The 17028-nt window shown below is 42.4% G+C and overlaps 2 protein-coding genes and 1 long non-coding RNA gene across 4 annotated transcripts; all 3 read right to left on the bottom strand.

The window, feature by feature from the left end:
* Positions 1-841: 841 nt before the first annotated feature.
* Positions 842-2954, bottom strand: LOC138961217 (ribonuclease H1-like). Its single transcript, XM_070332816.1, has 2 exons — positions 2103-2954; positions 842-886 (listed from the first exon to the last, which is right to left on the bottom strand). Exons 1-2 carry the CDS (start codon positions 2952-2954, stop codon positions 842-844), a joined length of 897 nt encoding a protein of 298 aa, XP_070188917.1.
* Positions 2955-3146: 192 nt separating this feature from the next.
* Positions 3147-7679, bottom strand: LOC138962496 (uncharacterized). Of its 2 annotated transcripts, none has more exons than XM_070334338.1 (2): positions 6270-7679; positions 3147-4590 (listed from the first exon to the last, which is right to left on the bottom strand). In XM_070334338.1, the coding sequence occupies exon 1, from the start codon at positions 7460-7462 to the stop codon at positions 6302-6304; it is 1161 nt and encodes a 386-aa protein (XP_070190439.1). In that variant the 5' UTR covers positions 7463-7679; the 3' UTR covers positions 3147-4590; positions 6270-6301. The 2 variants fall into 2 exon arrangements, with proteins under 2 accessions (XP_070190439.1, XP_070190440.1); XM_070334339.1 differs by having other exon boundaries at positions 6275-7679.
* A 1009-nt stretch (positions 7680-8688) lies between these two features.
* Positions 8689-12390, bottom strand: LOC138962497 (uncharacterized). The gene is made up of 4 exons (XR_011454531.1): positions 12150-12390; positions 11800-11885; positions 11181-11266; positions 8689-9084 (listed from the first exon to the last, which is right to left on the bottom strand). It is a non-coding gene; the product is annotated as an uncharacterized lncRNA (long non-coding RNA).
* Between the last annotated feature and the right edge of the window lie 4638 nt (positions 12391-17028).

Here is a 17028-nt window from a genome sequence, read left to right as displayed (position 1 = left end):
TTTTTGGAACCGCAGGAGCTTTCTAGTTTGCTGTTAGGTAGATTTTTGGTTCCTCTTTCCTGTCATGCTCTCTTTTTCTTCATGAATTCTTTTCTTTTTTCTGCCTTCTTGCTCATTCACCTGTATTTTTTCCAAAAATCTCTTCTCTTGCCGCTTGTCTCGCGATTCATGTATAGTTTAATCTGTTAGTGTTCTGATGTAAGTCCAGCAGTAGATAGGTTAAGCCTATTTTAACATACTGGAAACTGGTAATCTTCCAGTAGGTATTAATTTAGTTTTACTAAAGCCTGCTGGGACACAAGTAATGGGTTAGTGCATTTGTAAACAGGAATCGCTTGACAAGTGGCCCCCTTCATCCCCCCCTTCCTCGTCCTGATATGGCTCTGCGTAGTCGGCTGGACGTTAAGCAACAAATAAACAAACCATGCTATAGTGCTATTGCTACTGTAAGGAACCAATTTGATTCATTCTCTTTATTCAGCCCACAGGCACTCGTCACGAGGTGGGCGGGGCCTATGTCTTGGCTGTCACTTGTGATGGACGGGGGGTCTTTTCTTATGGTTTATACAAGGTATGATACTGATTCTCTCGACCTCGTCGGCAAACTTCGCATTCCTGCCATACACAGCTTAGCAAAGCAAAACAACGGCTATGATAAAATCAAGCAGACAATAAACTATCGGACACTGACAGATTTATACCAAATAGACGTTGCTACTGCTGTCATTTTGCAAAACGGCACGGATTTTGACACACAAAATCCACCGTAGTTCTGAACCGAACGGAAGTTACGAATGACTTACTTCCCCTTATAATCAAACCGAGACAACAAGCTGTGTCTTCATTGGCTGAAGGGAAAATATTGCGCGAAATCTGACATGTAGATCTGTTGTAGATTTGAGAAAACATAAGAATGTTGGTTTGTATTAACGTTGCAATCTTTAATAAAATAGTAAGATTGCTTTTGTTGCTCCAGACTGATATTGTTATGGAGCTTGTCTCCGTCCAAAATTGCGCACCATAAGAGAGAGGGAGGGAGATTGAGATGAAAGAGAGAAACAAATTTTAAGGAAGCAAAATGCTGCAATCTAGGGCCACCTGAGCTCAGAAACTGTCATTTAATCATCTCTCTCCCTCTCGCTCTTCTTTTTTTCATGAAGGGGGGCACGCCCCCCCCCCCCCCCCCCTGGAGTATAGCAACCGAGCTTGACTCATTTGTGCAATTCAATTATAAGTTGATCAAAATGCTAATTGAGTCGATTGAAAATTAAGCAGATAATACCCTCCTGCTGCAGATTTTATGTACACATTTTTTCAACAAAGTAACTAATTGTTTACAGGTTCCAGTGTTCATCACAAGACATTCTTATTTTTATTTTCAAAAGCCATATAATTAGTAACTTAAACGAGTACTGACCTTGGGAAGACGAAGTTTGAGTGGAATTCCATGAATGTAGTTTACCGGAACGGAAGGATATGTGAGAGAGCGCATGTCCGGAAGAGCCATATTTTAACGCACAGATCATCTAGTTTGTTGTAAAAAAGAATAAACAACTGATGATCTGAAAATTAACAAGTTTGGAAAAACATTTTCATATATTCTTGGGCGGGTAACTTAGGCTAGGGAAGGGCACATATCCTTCCGTTCCGGTAAACTACATTCATGGAATTACACTCAAACTTCGTCTTCCCATGGTCAGTACTCGTTTAAGTTACTTCTTCTTCTTCGGCGTTCCAGGATTTTTGGCCTCAGGTCAGACTTCAAGTTTTGTAGCTTGAATAAAGCTAGTGGTCAGGATCAGGGAGTCTTTGGTGCCCCAGAGTTGCTCCTGCAGTGTGGCACCTTGTGGCCAGTGATCTGTTCTGGCTTCCTGGTGGAGCGGGCAGGTCTGCAGGATGTGCTCCGGGGTCTGTGGGCCTGTTTCGCACAGGCAGTTCGGTGTGTGCGACAGACCAAGGCGGTGCATGTGGGCACGCAGTCGACAGTGTCCAGTCCGTAGGCGGAAGAGGATGGTCTGCTGATGGCGCTGTAAGTTGGGCATCTGATCATCAGATGGCAGGCTGTGTTGGGCATTCCAGGTGGTTTGGTAGTGTCTTTTCACCAGGGTTTTGGCTTCACTGTAAGAGACTGTTGGTCTTGTCTGCTCCAGATGGCTGCCAGTCTTGGCCAGTCTGTCCGCTTCCTCGTTCCCTGAGAGGCCACAGTGAGCAGGGATCCACTGGACAGCGACGTTTGTGCTCTGGGAGAGAGTACAAAGAAGACGCTGGGTGTCTCGTTCCAGCTGCTCTTTGGGCGGCTGCAGGCTTTGGACGGCGGATCTGCAGTCGGTCAGGAAAACGGCGTGAGAGGGTGGGTGTTCGCTGACCAGGCTAACTGCTTCTCTGAGAGCGGTGAGTTCTGCCCGGTAGTTGGATGACAGCTCTCCGGCAGGCAGGGATCTTGAAAGGGTGTGTCCGTCTGGGTAGCGTACCAGGATCCCGCTTCCTCCGTTTTTGATGGCACCATCTGAGGACCCGTCAGTGTAGATGTGAGTCCATACTGAGGCGTTGTAGTCCTGGTGCATCATCTCCAGCGTGAGGTTCTTGAGGACTGCGTCCTGCTGCTCTCTCTTGCTGGTCACTCCTGGCATGTCAGTAACAAAGAGCACCTTGCTGAGCTGGCTGTTCCACTCTTCAGCGTCTTGGAGGGGCTCTTGTTCTTCAGGGGTGCGTGGTAGGAAGCTGGTTTGGGTTCTCTCTAGCTGCTTGGCCAGATGGTTGAAACTGCTTCTTTTCAGCCTGTTCTTCGTCAGCTGTTGGGTGTGCTGGTGTGCTGGGTGAGAGGGGAGTCGTTGCAGCTTCTCGTACTGCACGATGACCTTCTCTTCTCGTCGGTGGTCCAGGGAAGGGAGTCTGGTGGTGGCTTCAAGGGCGTGTATGGGCGTAGTTTTCAGTCCCCCTGTGATGATGCGCATGCTTGCGTTCTGCACTTTGTTGAGCCGGCTGGTGTTGCTCTTCGTAACTTTAAGTTACTAATTCCATTTCACGTAGTTTAGCCGAAACTACAGGAAATGTGAGACTTCAAAGTATGTTTTTTCAAACGTTTCTCACAGTCATACCTCATTTTCTCACTTTCACATCAAAATCCCTAAGACCACACCATCAACTTTGTTTTTAGTGCATTATGCCTTTTTTATTTTCAACATTTTCCAGTGCATTATCTATGCCTGGGTTTTAAGTGCATTATCTATGCATCTTTGATTATTCAAAAACATGTTACAGTGCATTATCTATGCATTGTTTCAGTTATGAAGACTTTCGCCACAGTGATAATAATAGTCTTACTGCTTTCCTAGCAGTCTACCATTGTCTTCTTCAGTGAAGTGCCTACTTGTAGTTCTTACAACTTGACCTGCCCATGAATTTCCACATGGTACTCTGAACTTTTTGGCTTTCTGCTCTTTGCGAATCATCGACTATTGGTCGATTGTAAAATCGCTGGAAAGTTTTAGCATTCGACCAGCCTGCTGATTTTAATATGTCATCAATACATACACCAGTTTTTAACATAGCTGATGAGGAAGCACTTCTAAAGCTATGAGCAGTGAACCCTTGGACACCAGCTGACCCCAAAACTTCTTTCATCCAACGAGCTATCGAATCCTTCGATGCTGGCCCATGTGGCCGTCCATAACACAAAATAAGTTTGTCACAGTCTCCACGCACCACTGCAGTCCTTGCAATGTATTCTTTTAAACAGCTTACAACACACAGTTGTTTTTCCTCCTCATACTTTTGGAGATGTATTGGCGCTTGGTGATAACCAGGTCTACTATGCTTGAGTTTATCAACTACATGAATCTTGCATGATCCCTGATTTAAAAACTGAACACATGATAGTTTCAATAAATGAATTGTCTGCACTCTCTGTGCCGAAACAATCAAAAGTAAAGCACACAATTTTAATGTTATTTCTTTCAAGGAGAGTTTGCTATTGTCCTCACTATTTCTGAAAAAATCCAATAGCACAGCCACATCCCAAGTGTTCTTTTGGCTGGGCAATGGTGTTCTCAGCTGAAACACACCTCTTACAAAACGACATATTAATGGGTGTTCTCCCATTTTCTTGTTGCCATCTGTTTGTACTACAGCAGAAATAGCACTCCTGGCTGTGTTAATAGCACTGTAGCCTAATCCAAGGCTAAACAGCCCAGTCAAAAATTCCAAAACTTGCTTTACAGATGCATGAAATGGATCACAGTTCCGTTCAACACAGAAAACTTTCCACCGTGACAAGTAGCTGGAATACTGTCTGTGTGTCCTTTCCCTCCATGATGCACAGATGATGCTGCAAGCTTGTCCATGAATTCCTTGTGCTTCAACTGCATCCCTGATAACATCACTGCCATCAACTGAAGCTTGCTGTGCAGAGGATGTGGTGTCTGCGCGTGGGCCAGACGTAGAACAGTCCTCCCCTTGGGTAGCAGAAGAGGTTTCCTGACGAGGAGCCGCAATAGTTGAGGATACCAAGTTGCTGTAGGCCAGTCTGGGACTATGACAACCCCTTCTGCGTTGTCCTTCTCCAGTTTGACCAGGACCCTCTGAATCAGGCTGAATGGCGGAAAAGCATAAAAGAACCAGTTAGTCCAACTCATCTTAAATGCATCCACTGCAAACGATTCTGGATCTGGTTGCCAAGACACAAAAGTTGCCAACTGGCGATTTAGTCTTGATGCAAAAAGATCAATTTCAGGTTTTCCAACTAGCTCACAGATTCTTTTGAAAATCTGTCTGTCCAGCATCCATTCTGTATTATCATTGAATTTTCTGGACCGAGCATCAGCTTGTGTATTTAGCTTGCCAGGAATGTGAGCTACTGTCAGCCAAATATTCCTGTCTTTACACCAGATCCAGATTCTTTTTGCTACATCATTGCAATCTGCAGAATGTGAACCACCCATTTTTTCAATGTATGACACCGCACATGAGTTGTCTGTCAGCACTTTGATATGTTTACCATCAATATCCTTACTAAAGCTTTTCAGAGCATGCTCAATCGCCATCAGCTCTAGAACATTGATATTGTTGTTTCTTTCTAAAACAGACCAACGGCCACCTGTTTGCTTTGGGTGGCAAACTGCACCCCAACCCAAAGTGGAGGCATCTGTTGTTATTACCATTTCAGGTTCAGATCTTTCTATGGGGAAAAAAGCTGAATCTATGTTCTGTAGCCACCAGTCTAGCTCTTCTTCAGCTTCTTTTGATATAACTACCAATGCATCAAAATCCCCTTTTTTCACTTTCAATGCTTCAACCTTAACCTTATCGAGTTGTCTATAGAACAACTGACCCCAAAGCACAGCTGGGAATGAAGCAACAAGCTGACCAATCACTTGCGCTAGCTCCCGAATGGTAATCCTTTTCCTGTTTTTTACACTTCTGCAAGTATTTTTCAGTTTCTGAATTTTCTCTTCAGTCAGACAGACAGACATATTTTCTGAATCTAGCCAAAACCCCAGATACTTTATCTTTTTGAGTGGGGTAAGTTCTGACTTTTCTTCATGGATGACAAATCCAAGGGCTTCAAACAAGTGTACTGTTTCCTGAACATTCTGCAGACAACTCTCATAAGTTTGTCCCTGAAGATAGCAATCATCAATGAATGATGCTGACAAAAAGCCCCTTTTTCTCAGACAAGCATACACTGGTTTCAGTAACTTAGTGAAATATCTTGGGCAGTTACACAACCCGTTTGGGAAGCAGGTGTATTCATACAACTGTTCTCTCCAAATGAATTTCAAAAATTTCCTGAAATCTGGCTTGATTGAGACAGAATAATATGCATGCCTCAAGTCAACTGAAGCCATGTAACACCCTTTTCTCATAAGCCGTATAGCTGACGTCAGATTTTCCATTTTGAAGTGCTCATACGTCACTGACTGATTAAACTCTTTCAGGTTTAGAATCATTCGATATGTTCCATCTGGTTTCATCACCAGGAATACAGGGGATATTATTTCTCCATCTTCACTTTCACATTTTTCGATTACTTTCATTTTCAGTAACTTCTGAACTTCATTGTCCATCTCAGAAAATTGATAACCTTTGATTTGAGTTGTAGGCACTTTTCCTACTTCTAATTCTGATAAATCCCTCAGTGGAATTTCAGCCCCTGTCACCATTTTCAAAATAAACGGATCTGATGTCAGCTTTCTCCATTCTTCAATAAAGTATTGTATTCTACCCGCAATAAATGGTATCTGAACACTTTTGTTTATTGGATAGCGTACCTTACCGGTCAGGTCTGGCTGTGCATCCTCATTTATGCCGATTTGAATGTCGTGTTGTTCTGCCCTCGGAAGCTTCTCCCCCGGTAGCGTGGATAGTAACCTCTTGCTCGGCCGCGTGTCCAGCCTCGGCCTCTTCTCTGGTCGTAGTCCCAGTTTTTTGTCCTGCCTCCTCTGAATGGAAAAAACTTGTCTCCCCTTGATGACCGAGTGATTGCCATGCCAAGCTTGGACGACGAATCAATGGAGGCGAACACAGATCGCAAATCATCCCCAAACAGTTCTGTTGTCACTGGGATTTCTGAAGAAACGAGTTTCTTGTATTTCTTGTTGAATTGCGGTGCGGACATAATCGACACTCTTCTGTCCATTGACATTTCGTGAGTCGCTTTGAGAATGAGCCCCATTGAATCGGTCAGAGATTTCATTTGTTTTTTCACATCAATGTTTGTTTTCCCAACACACTCGTTCGCTGCACACACAAGAGCGTTCACTGCTGTAAGCAAAATGTGTTGAATTCTTTGAGTACGCAAATCTGCACTTTTCTGGTTATGGTCCATTGTGTCCCACACTTCATGGTTCACTCGAGGAACTTTTAGTTCGACGTTTTTCGGGCGCTTGTGTTCCGAAATCTTGTCTTTCATTTTTGCTTCGTTCATTTTGCCTTTTGCCATCATGTTGACTATTTTGGCTAGCTGTTCCGAAATATCATCGCCAAGCTCCTCATCAGCCTCATAATCTTGCTGAATCCCTGTCAGTGTGTCACTTTCAGCATTTTCATCACTGCGATTCTCTGTCTGATCGCCACAAGATCTCACACGAGTAAGATTTTCAATTTGGTAGTCCAAATCTTCATCAGAATTGTCCACCAAAAAAGATACGGTACTGTCTTCTTCTCTGCGTCTTTTCTTCTTCAAAGGGGAACTACTCCGAAGTTGAACACATTCTGAATCTTCGTCTTCCATAATTTCCCCTTCTTCTGCATCCCATTTCTTTAGTGCACGCAGGATTCGTTCATTCTGCTTTTTCATGTCATCCCAATCCTTTGTCGGTAATTGTACTACCTCGGGTCGAGGTTTTTCTTTTTGTTTCACTTTTGTGATTTCAACCATGTTTTTCTGGGGTCTCTGTGAGCATGGAGGGGAAGCGTCTTCACCCTCGGAATCGGATTTGAGCAAGTTTTCTTCGCTCTCCATTCCAAATTCTTTGAAAGAACAACGCAGCAAGGTTCGCGGAATCGAAAGATGTACTTTGAGACCGAAAAATTCGATCGTAAACCAAGATGAATCACGATAAACAACCGAAAACAGCGGAGCATCGGTTTCAGACGTGCGCTAATGGCGCCGGAAATACGGATATGGCTCTTCCGGACATGCGCTCTCTCACATTTCCTGTAGTTTCGGCTAAACTACGTGAAATGGAATCAGGATCATTTCACATCTCATACCTGCATGTGCATACTTCCAAACCATTGAAGAAGTCAAACATGAGTAATTATATCATGATCCTTCATATATATTTATTTCAAATTAAATCTTTCAGTAAACACCTCCAGATGTTACTAATTCATACCAATATACTTTATTGAAATTTAGCAACACCAATATAGAGAAAGACACACTTAACTGATAATCTGCATTCAAAATTATCACAACACTTCTTTCGACACACACACACACTTTTTGGAATCCTGCTGCTAAAGCTAACGAACACATTTCACAGCAATATGCAAGCATTCATTCTTGTATTCAACAAACATGTAAGTATACACTCTTCTTTCGATATGGCATTTTTTGGAAAATATTTTGTTTGAGTGTTTATGGAGTAGTTGTATTTCATTTTCTGGATAGGGAGTCAAGATACAAACAACAACAAAAACATATGCTGATCGTATAATAGTGAACAATAATTATATAGTGCATATTTTGTCAAAGTGTTGGTGTCAGAAATATGCACTCATTCACTGCTAGTATGATCGTTTTGACTATTGATTGAACAATTCAACACATGATATGCCCCCCGCGGGTTAGGGGGAGTCCCATATTGGTTGGGACGAGAAAGAATTTACCCGATGCTCCCCAGCATGTCGTAAGAGGCGACTAACGGATTCTGTTTCTCCTTTTACCCTTGTTAAGTGTTTCTTGTATAGATTAGAATATAGTCAATGTTTGTAAAGATTTTAGTCAAGCAGTATGTAAGAAATGTTAAGTCCTTTGTACTGGAAACTTGCATTCTCCCAGTAAGGTAATATATTGTACTACGTTGCAAGCCCCTGGAGCAAATTTTTGATTAGTGCTTTTGTGAACAAGAAACAATTGACAAGTGGCTCTATCCCATCTCCCCCCTTCCCTCCGTCGCGATATAACCTTGAATGGTTGAAAACGACGTTAAACACCAAATAAAGAAAAGAAACACATGATAGTAGTACTCATTAGCTTGGATGTGCAGGTTTTGGAAAGAACATATTTAATTGCAGAAAATGTGTATTGGGACCGTGAGGCCTTTCATCACTTGCCCGAACATTATTATCCCTTGACATAGTTAAGGTTCATAAGGGTCGGCGGTCAATAAAACCCTGAGTAGATTTGTTTCCAAACATCGTCAACTGTAGTGTTGCTCCTAGGCCTAAGTTTTTTTTTATTCACTGGTCCATATTTTTTTCTGATTTGAAGCACTGTTGTGACCACTGGCTAGTCAGCCTGTTGTCCGATACACTTTTGACATGTTGGAGGCCCTCTGATTGAAAACAATATTGTAATAAATCTTGAAGAAGGTGTCCGTTTAGCGAAATCCACTTCTTGCACCCTTCAGACTGTTGCTGAAACAATCAGTTCAGAAAATCATTAGTGTGTATAGTCTTAAGCCAAAACACTGCAGATTTTTTCTTTCACATCTCCATCTACTTATTTGTTTTGCTTTTGTGGTACACTGACTCTCCTTTCTCAAGTAAACAAAGAAACAAAACTAAAAACAGAGGAAACAAGCAAACAAACACCACCACCACCACCACAAACAAGAAGAACCTAGCTGAAGACAAGCTGTTTTGCACAACGCAAACATGTGCATAGCTCAAAATGGTAATTAGACAAGTAATTAATCATGTCTAACAGTCAATTCCTAGAAGTGTGTTACTTTAACCTTTGCCGGATGCCGCTTTTGACTACACACGCCCGACGATGCGGGTTTGTCTGAACCCATACATTTGAAAGAGGGTTTTTACCGTTTATTTCTCTAACGACGGGGTGGGTTCAGGGAAACCCACAGCGCTACTTCAGTGGGTGCATCGAGTTTCTCCCTTCACCGACTTCTTGCAGGGGAGGGAGAGGGGGAGGGAGAGGGGGAGGGAGAGACTGAGAGAGACTGAGAGAGACTGAGAGACTAAGAAAGAGAGAGAGAGAGAGAGAGACTAAGAAAGAGAGAGAGAGACTAAGAAAGAGAGAGAGAGACTAAGAAAGAGAGAGAGAGACTAAGAAAGAGAGAGAGAGACTAAGAAAGAGAGAGAGAGAGAGAAAGAGAGAGAGAGAGACTAAGAAAGAGAGAGAGAGAGACTAAGAAAGAGAGAGAGAGAGACTAAGAAAGAGAGAGAGAGAGAGACTAAGAAAGAGAGAGAGAGAGAGAGACTAAGAAAGAGAGAGAGACTAAGAAAGAGAGAGAGAGACTAAGAAAGAGAGAGAGAGACTAAGAAAGAGAGAGAGAGAGAGAGACTAAGAAAGAGAGAGAGAGAGACTAAGAAAGAGAGAGAGAGAGACTAAGAAAGAGAGAGAGCGACTAAGAAAGAGAGAGAGAGAGACTAAGAAAGAGAGAGAGAGAGACTAAGAAAGAGAGAGAGAGAGACTAAGAAAGAGAGAGAGAGAGAGAGAGACTAAGAAAGAGAGAGAGAGACTAAGAAAGAGAGAGAGAGAGAGAGACTAAGAAAGAGAGAGAGAGAGACTAAGAAAGAGAGACAGAGAGAGAGACTAAGAGAGAGACAGAGAGAGAGACTAAGAGAGAGAGACAGAGAGAGAGAGACAGAGAGAGAGAGAGAGAGACAGAGAGAGAGAGAGACAGAGAGAGAGAGAGAGACAGACAGTCAGATAGACAGACAGTCAGATAGACGGATAGACAGATAGACGGATAGACAGACAGACAGACAGAGCAACTGACAACAGACATACAGACAGAGAGATACGGACAGACAGACAGAGAGACATACAGTCTCTTGGAGACAAACAGGCAGACAGACACTGTTCCGCCGCTTTGGTAATTATGGGTGTAGCAGAACCCGCGTCGTCGGCAGAGGGATAGTTACAATCACTACTACTCTTTAAAAGTATGGGTTTGCGTGAACCCGCGCAATCGGTAGTGTTTATGTTAATTAACATAATCAATTAATTTTAATGTTTTGTCATGTACACACTAAAAATTTGCAGACAGAGAGCAAATTAGGTGTGTGAGAGATACTTAAAATTTCAAAACGATACCTTTAATGGTTCCAGAGTTACAATGATTTTAGTGTGTCTCTGGGTACAGGTGAACCCAGGAAGCACGGCAAAGGTAACATAATTATAACAACTGAAGGGAAAGCTCGCGTGGATCACCTTCATCTTAGATTATTAGACTCAAAAATGATCTGGCACTTTGACTCCACAAACAAACGATAAATATCTGCTTCTTATATAACCCTTCTCTTGAAACTTAAACTAGACGTGATTCATAGCTAGATATGGAAGTGTAATATGTTTGAAAACTCTAGCTAGCTAAATACAAATCAAAGAAAAGGACAATTCCCCATAGTTTTATATACTGACCTTATTTGCTCTCACTTTGACATTTCATTATGGCGTACCATGACTGTAGGTTATGAAACCTAAGAGGATGTGAAGTTTAAAAGATGTAGGTTCAAAAACGATTTTTTTTATATGACTGGAACATCACCTTTCTGCCGGCTATACAGACGGCCGCTACTCAGTACTAAGACTCCAGCAATTGGCATGTGTCAAGACAGGCGCTTTCCCATCCCACTGCAAAATAAGACATTCTGGGTTTAAAAAAAATCAGCTACAGCACAACCTCAAAAAGTATGATTAGCTGCGAAAAAAAAGCAGTGCGATGCTTGAGCATCATACGATACTAATTGTACAAACTTAAATAGATATGAAATGAAAACAATGCACGACACCTAAAATTAATGCTCATTTTTGTGTGCCATACAGATAAAAAAAAATAAAAATAAAAAAAGCTACTAGAACTAAGAAGTACTTGTTCCATTTAACACAACTATTGAAAAGCACACGATTATTTCTGAAATGTGTAATTTGGAAGAATACTTGGCATTTTGGGGTGTTAAATACATTCATTCATGATATAAGCAAGTCACATTTATTTGTTTCTTTAGTCACCCACATTCTCAATTACTACCTTTACTTTTAGTCTGTATCTGCCACTGTTCAGAACATTTTTACTTTTAATTTAATCCGGGTTCCGGTCGGATATGTTACACACACTAAATCAGTTGGTGTCAATTACCAAATGGAGACACAAGAAAGAAACTAACCTGTCAAAATATGGTTCCATGGCATATGTGTCGTCACAGGGACATGCTCAAGCACTTTCCACAGGTCGTGAGAACTAGTACATGTACTGTAATAAAAAAAAATCCAAAAGAAAGAGCATGAAATACAAATTAAAAATATAATGCAACAGAGCATTGAGTTTGTTTCAAACTCAAAATTTAAAATAAAAATGTATCACTTGAAAACACACACACACACACACACACACACACACACACACACACACACACTCACACTCACACACACACTCACACACTCACACAGATGATCTTGTTTTTTTTATTATAACATCTCCTAATTAAACCATTGAAGAATAGGTGTCTGAACTTACTCAGAGATGAAGAGTTGACCTTCTGTTGTTACTCTCAAGAGATTAGTAGTACTGCTCATGCTTGCCGCCTCGGGTTTTCCGTGTTCGCGGCCTGCGTTGAAGTTCCCCAAGCATCCTCTGTGTAAAGGGAAGTCTCTTTGTTACGTCTGTAGCTCCACTGGATATGATTGAGGCTTCGTGTAAAGTTCCTCTGCAATTTGCTGTTCCAGCACTATCAGTCATCAATATAGAATACCGTGCTCCACCTGCAAAAATGCCAATAAGACCCCTAATAGTTATGTGTAAAATAACTTCTGATTCATAAAAAACGCTCGCGCTGGACCCGAATACTCTTCAGACATTCACACACACACACACACACACACACACACACACGAGTACAGACTCATGCACGCACACACACACACACACACACACACACACAAACACACACACACACACACACACACAAACACACAAACACACACACACACAAACAGTAACACTAACACATGTGCACAAAATGAACACACACACACACACACACCGCGCGAGAGAAAAAGACTACAGGGAGGCATTGACGTCAAAGACTTTCGACCGTGACGTAATTACGTCACTATTCTTGGTTTACGGTACCATTCGGCGGCTTTGCTACGAGTATGCCATAGTCTTGGTTGGCCGAGACCTTGCACCGTTCTATCAGACTGCCTGTTGCACCGCGAATTCCTCCCACCGCCAAGTCGTTTTTTTGTGGTTTATTTCGCATTTAGGTCCCAGGTAACATTATGAAGTTTTAATACGATCAATCGGACCTATTATCAAGTTAGTGTATCAACTTTTGAACGAGCTGCGCCCAGTAGTTTCCCAGCAATAAGCTGTTAAGTCGAGACACACACACACACACACACACACACACAAAGTCTGCTGAGCCCTAGTACTAGCGTACTCGGGGATAATGTAGATCTACACCGGAGAGCCAAAATTGTGTGACTGGACAACTGATGGGTAAACCTGATGAAATATAATCTGTATTTGGTATCACTCGGAAATTGCTGCTTCCATATTTAGCTATGAATCTTCAAATTACAATTTTAAACTGATTTACCCTTCACCTTCGCTTCCAAAAATCACATCAATCTAAGAGAGGAAACATAAAATCACATATCTTGTTATTTGCTTCTGGCCGTTAGATCTGAATGCAGTATTACAACTGCACTAGGTGCACAGACTGAGTTTGAGATCTACTTTAATGAGTGAGCTGCCTACCAACGCAGCCCCTCTCAAAGGCTGCTGCAGTGCTGAAGGGATTGGGATTATCTATTGGAAAATTTGCTCACCTTCAAATGTGGACTCCGTTGCGTCTTCAGCAGAACTTAGTCAAACCATGGCTTATAATTATGTTTCGTGACGTTCAACAACAGGCTTTGAATTAGTTCATCGCGGCAGTGAACAAACAAATCTCTCATCTCTGCTCCTGGTTGAAACAAAACCACAACCCCTGACAAAACAGACTTTCCAGTTTTCGAAAACTATCCGAAGACTTGATGCACTGGCCGCACTGGCCAAATCAGTTATATATTTTCTCTGGCGAATCCATGATTTCCAACTCCATCACAAGGATGAGAATATCTAAAGGTATGTTTGCATCACATTATCTGAAAGTTGCAAGAAGAATCAATGAATAAGAAAGTTGGCGGTGAACAGACAGATCCACCGACGAACGCCGCTGACAACTTTTTAATTATGCCTGGTCACAGATCTGTTAACTCCGCGACTTCCGTTCGGTCTAGAATCACGAAGAGGGTTATACCACGGACCTAAAAAATTCACCACTCAATCAACAGACGGAGAAAGAAAAGAACTGATACACAAACTGATGTGAATGAATGAAAATCGGGACATTGAATGATGATTGAGTTTTCTAAACCCTCTCTCTCTTTCTCTGCGCGTATTATTAAACAGATATCTTCAGCAAACACTTCTCTTAAGCGGTATGTCTCAGTTTCGTTAAATGAAAGAAATTTATAATTTCAACGTAACTACAAACCAAACAATGAGGTTTGCTTCCATGCAAGTTGCTCAGTCGACAACGGTTTGGTTACACCGCCATATTTCGCGCTGTCGCTTACACAGCCAATGAAAACGCCGCTTGTTGTCTCGGTTAGATTATAAGGGGAAGTAAGTCATTCGTAACTTCCGTTCGGTTCAGAACTACGGTGGATTTTGTGTGTCGTTTTGCAAAATGACAGCAGTAGCAACGTCTATTTGGTATAAATCTGTCAGTGTCCGATAGTTTATTGTCTGCTTGATTTTATCATAGCCGTTGTTTTGCTTTGCTAAGCTGTGTATGGCAGGAATGCGAAGTTTGCCGACGAGGTCGAGAGAATCAGTATCATACCTTGTATAAACCATAAGAAAAGACCCCCCGTCCATCACAAGTGACAGCCAAGACATAGGCCACGCCCACCTCGTGACGAGTGCCTGTGATATGGACCCTTTGTGATTTTTTTCTGTATTTAATTTTTGCTGAATGTCTATCAAAGCTATTTCACTCTAATTAGGCCTAACGGTTAACCTAAGAGAGAAGGACTACCAAACACAAAATGAAACTTCTTCGCAAGAAAACAAGCTAGTTATCAGCAAGAAACAAAAAGTGGTCCATATTAGGAGCCCTTCCCCTAAGTGTGTGTGTGTGTGTGTGTCTGTCTGTGGTCGCCATACCTCAGAGATGGCAAAAAATAAGCACAAGATATTGTGCATGCACACTGCCCTGGATGTGCACCTGGGTTTTAGTTTCTCGAGACATTGTTTCCTTCTTCGGATAATGACCCTCCCCATTAATGAATACAGTCTATATAGTGCAAGGGAGGTAAGTCATGTTTTGTCACCCATGGAAGGGCGGTAACTCATCAAACCAGTATATCGTGTCATTCTCAAGGGCTGCCCGCTATCATCTTCCCCCCCCCCCCCCCCCCCCCCCCCGCCTACCCCACTAACCCCACCTCCTGCTCTCCCCCCCCCCCTTCCCAATCATCGCAAATAATGTTTACGTAACGATCGCCTCAGTGAAGGATCACGAGACTTCTCTCCCCTGTTCAATAAAGTATGACGCGCTCACTCATGACGTATGCGTGCGTTGATCAGACAGATAGATAGGATTGCAGTTTACAGGGGAAGTAACAATAATAAGTGTCTTTATTTTTCTTACCACAGTTTTATCCCTTCAAGGAAGCTTTAAGAAAGACCAAGCGTGTGGGCAAACACGAAATGTCAGGGACATGGGCACCTTCACACGCACAACTGACAAGACAAGCAGAAAAAAGACACAAAGACAGAGACACACACACACACACACACACACATCAACACAAACACGCGTAAACACACACACACACACACACACACACACACACACACACTCTCTCTCTCTCTCTCTCTCACACACACACACACACACACACACATACATACATACACACGCACACACACACATACATTCTCACACACACACTATTACTCACACACACACACACACATGCACTCTTTCTTTTTCTCTCTTTCTCACACACACACACACACGCGCAAGAGAGAGAGGGAGAGAAAGAGAGAGAGGGAGAGAGAGAGAGAGAGAGAGAGAGAGAGAGAGAGAGAGAGAGAGAGAGAGAGAGGTCAGAAAGTTTAATCGTCAAAACTTAAAAGTTCATTGCGATGGGGAGATTTCGAAACCGAGAGTAATGGCTCACAGAGAGAGGGGGAGAGAGAGAGAGAGAGAGAGAGAGAGAGAGAGAGAGAGAGAGAGAGAGAGAGAGAGAGAGAGAGAGAGAGAGAGAGAATTTTACTATCCTCTAATTTTAAATGTTCCTTCCAGCTAGGCAAGTCTAGACAGAAAGACTTATTGAATGCTTTAGAAGTTACCTGAAGACATTGCTAATATATGCTAATCTCAGGACAGGCCTTAACGTTGAGATCAAGCATAACAGCGCTGGTACGACGCGCCTTTGATGTGGCTCGCAGGCATGACCGAGCATATGAACTTGTGCCCAAAGCTGAGTGCGACTAATGTGGATTACACTCTTCCCCAGCCGGCTTCAACTTTGACCTCGAGTTTTAGCATGTGACTGAACGCACAATACCCTTCTTAACTACTTTTTGTATTCGTGCAGGGTTGAGACGATCATATGTCAATCACGTTTTTATTCTTTCTAATTGAAAAAAAATAATTAAAAAAATTAATTAAAAAAAATATAAAAAAATAATTGTCAGCAAGTACTGGTGTCACATGACTGATTGGCTAATGACAATGCGCTAAAACTGTTAGCGCACTCTTGGATTGCTATAACAAACACTGAGTGCGTATTCATGCGCCTGTGACCCTTGAGAGAGAGAGAGAGAAGGAACGAACGAACGAACTTTATTACTCAAGGATGGAGATTTTAGGCTCACGCCTAGCCTTACAATCTGTCCCTGCTAAACTAAGACATAAAAATAGAGACAATAACAGGACAATCGTCAATCGCAATCATACAGTATTTCAAACTACAACATTACCTATACGAATACATAATGCATAATAGAACATTGAAATGTACATGTATGTCAAAATAATACAAAGGAAAAGAAAAGTCGACTCGCACACACACGCGCGCCGCATGCCTGCAATCACGTTCGCACACAATCCAACACACACACTCACACACACACATACACATATATACACACACACACACACACACACACACACTCACACACACAAACATACACATACACACATGCACACATGCACGCGCACACACACACAGAGCAGGGCCGGACTACCGGGGGGGGGGGGGTTATGGGGGTTGCGCAACCCGCCCCCCAGCCTAAACATGTACCTCACTTATTTAAAACATTTTTTATTATT

The sequence above is a fragment of the Littorina saxatilis genome, linkage group LG3 (assembly GCF_037325665.1).
Source record: "Littorina saxatilis isolate snail1 linkage group LG3, US_GU_Lsax_2.0, whole genome shotgun sequence".
Taxonomy (NCBI): Eukaryota; Metazoa; Mollusca; class Gastropoda; order Littorinimorpha; family Littorinidae; genus Littorina; species Littorina saxatilis.
The sequence above is the reverse complement of the archived record's forward strand: the minus strand, read 5'-3'. Positions and strand labels throughout refer to the sequence as shown.

Coding starts and splice junctions, on each gene's coding strand:
- LOC138961217 (XM_070332816.1), bottom strand. CDS start 2,954: ATGCGCATCATCACAGGGGGACTGAAAACTACGCCCATACACGCCCTT. Junction 887..2,102: donor ACAGTGAAGCCAAAACCCTG/GTGAAAAGACAC, acceptor AATCTACAACAG/ATCTACATGTCAGATTTCGC.
- LOC138962496 (XM_070334338.1), bottom strand. CDS start 7,462: ATGGAGAGCGAAGAAAACTTGCTCAAATCCGATTCCGAGGGTGAAGAC.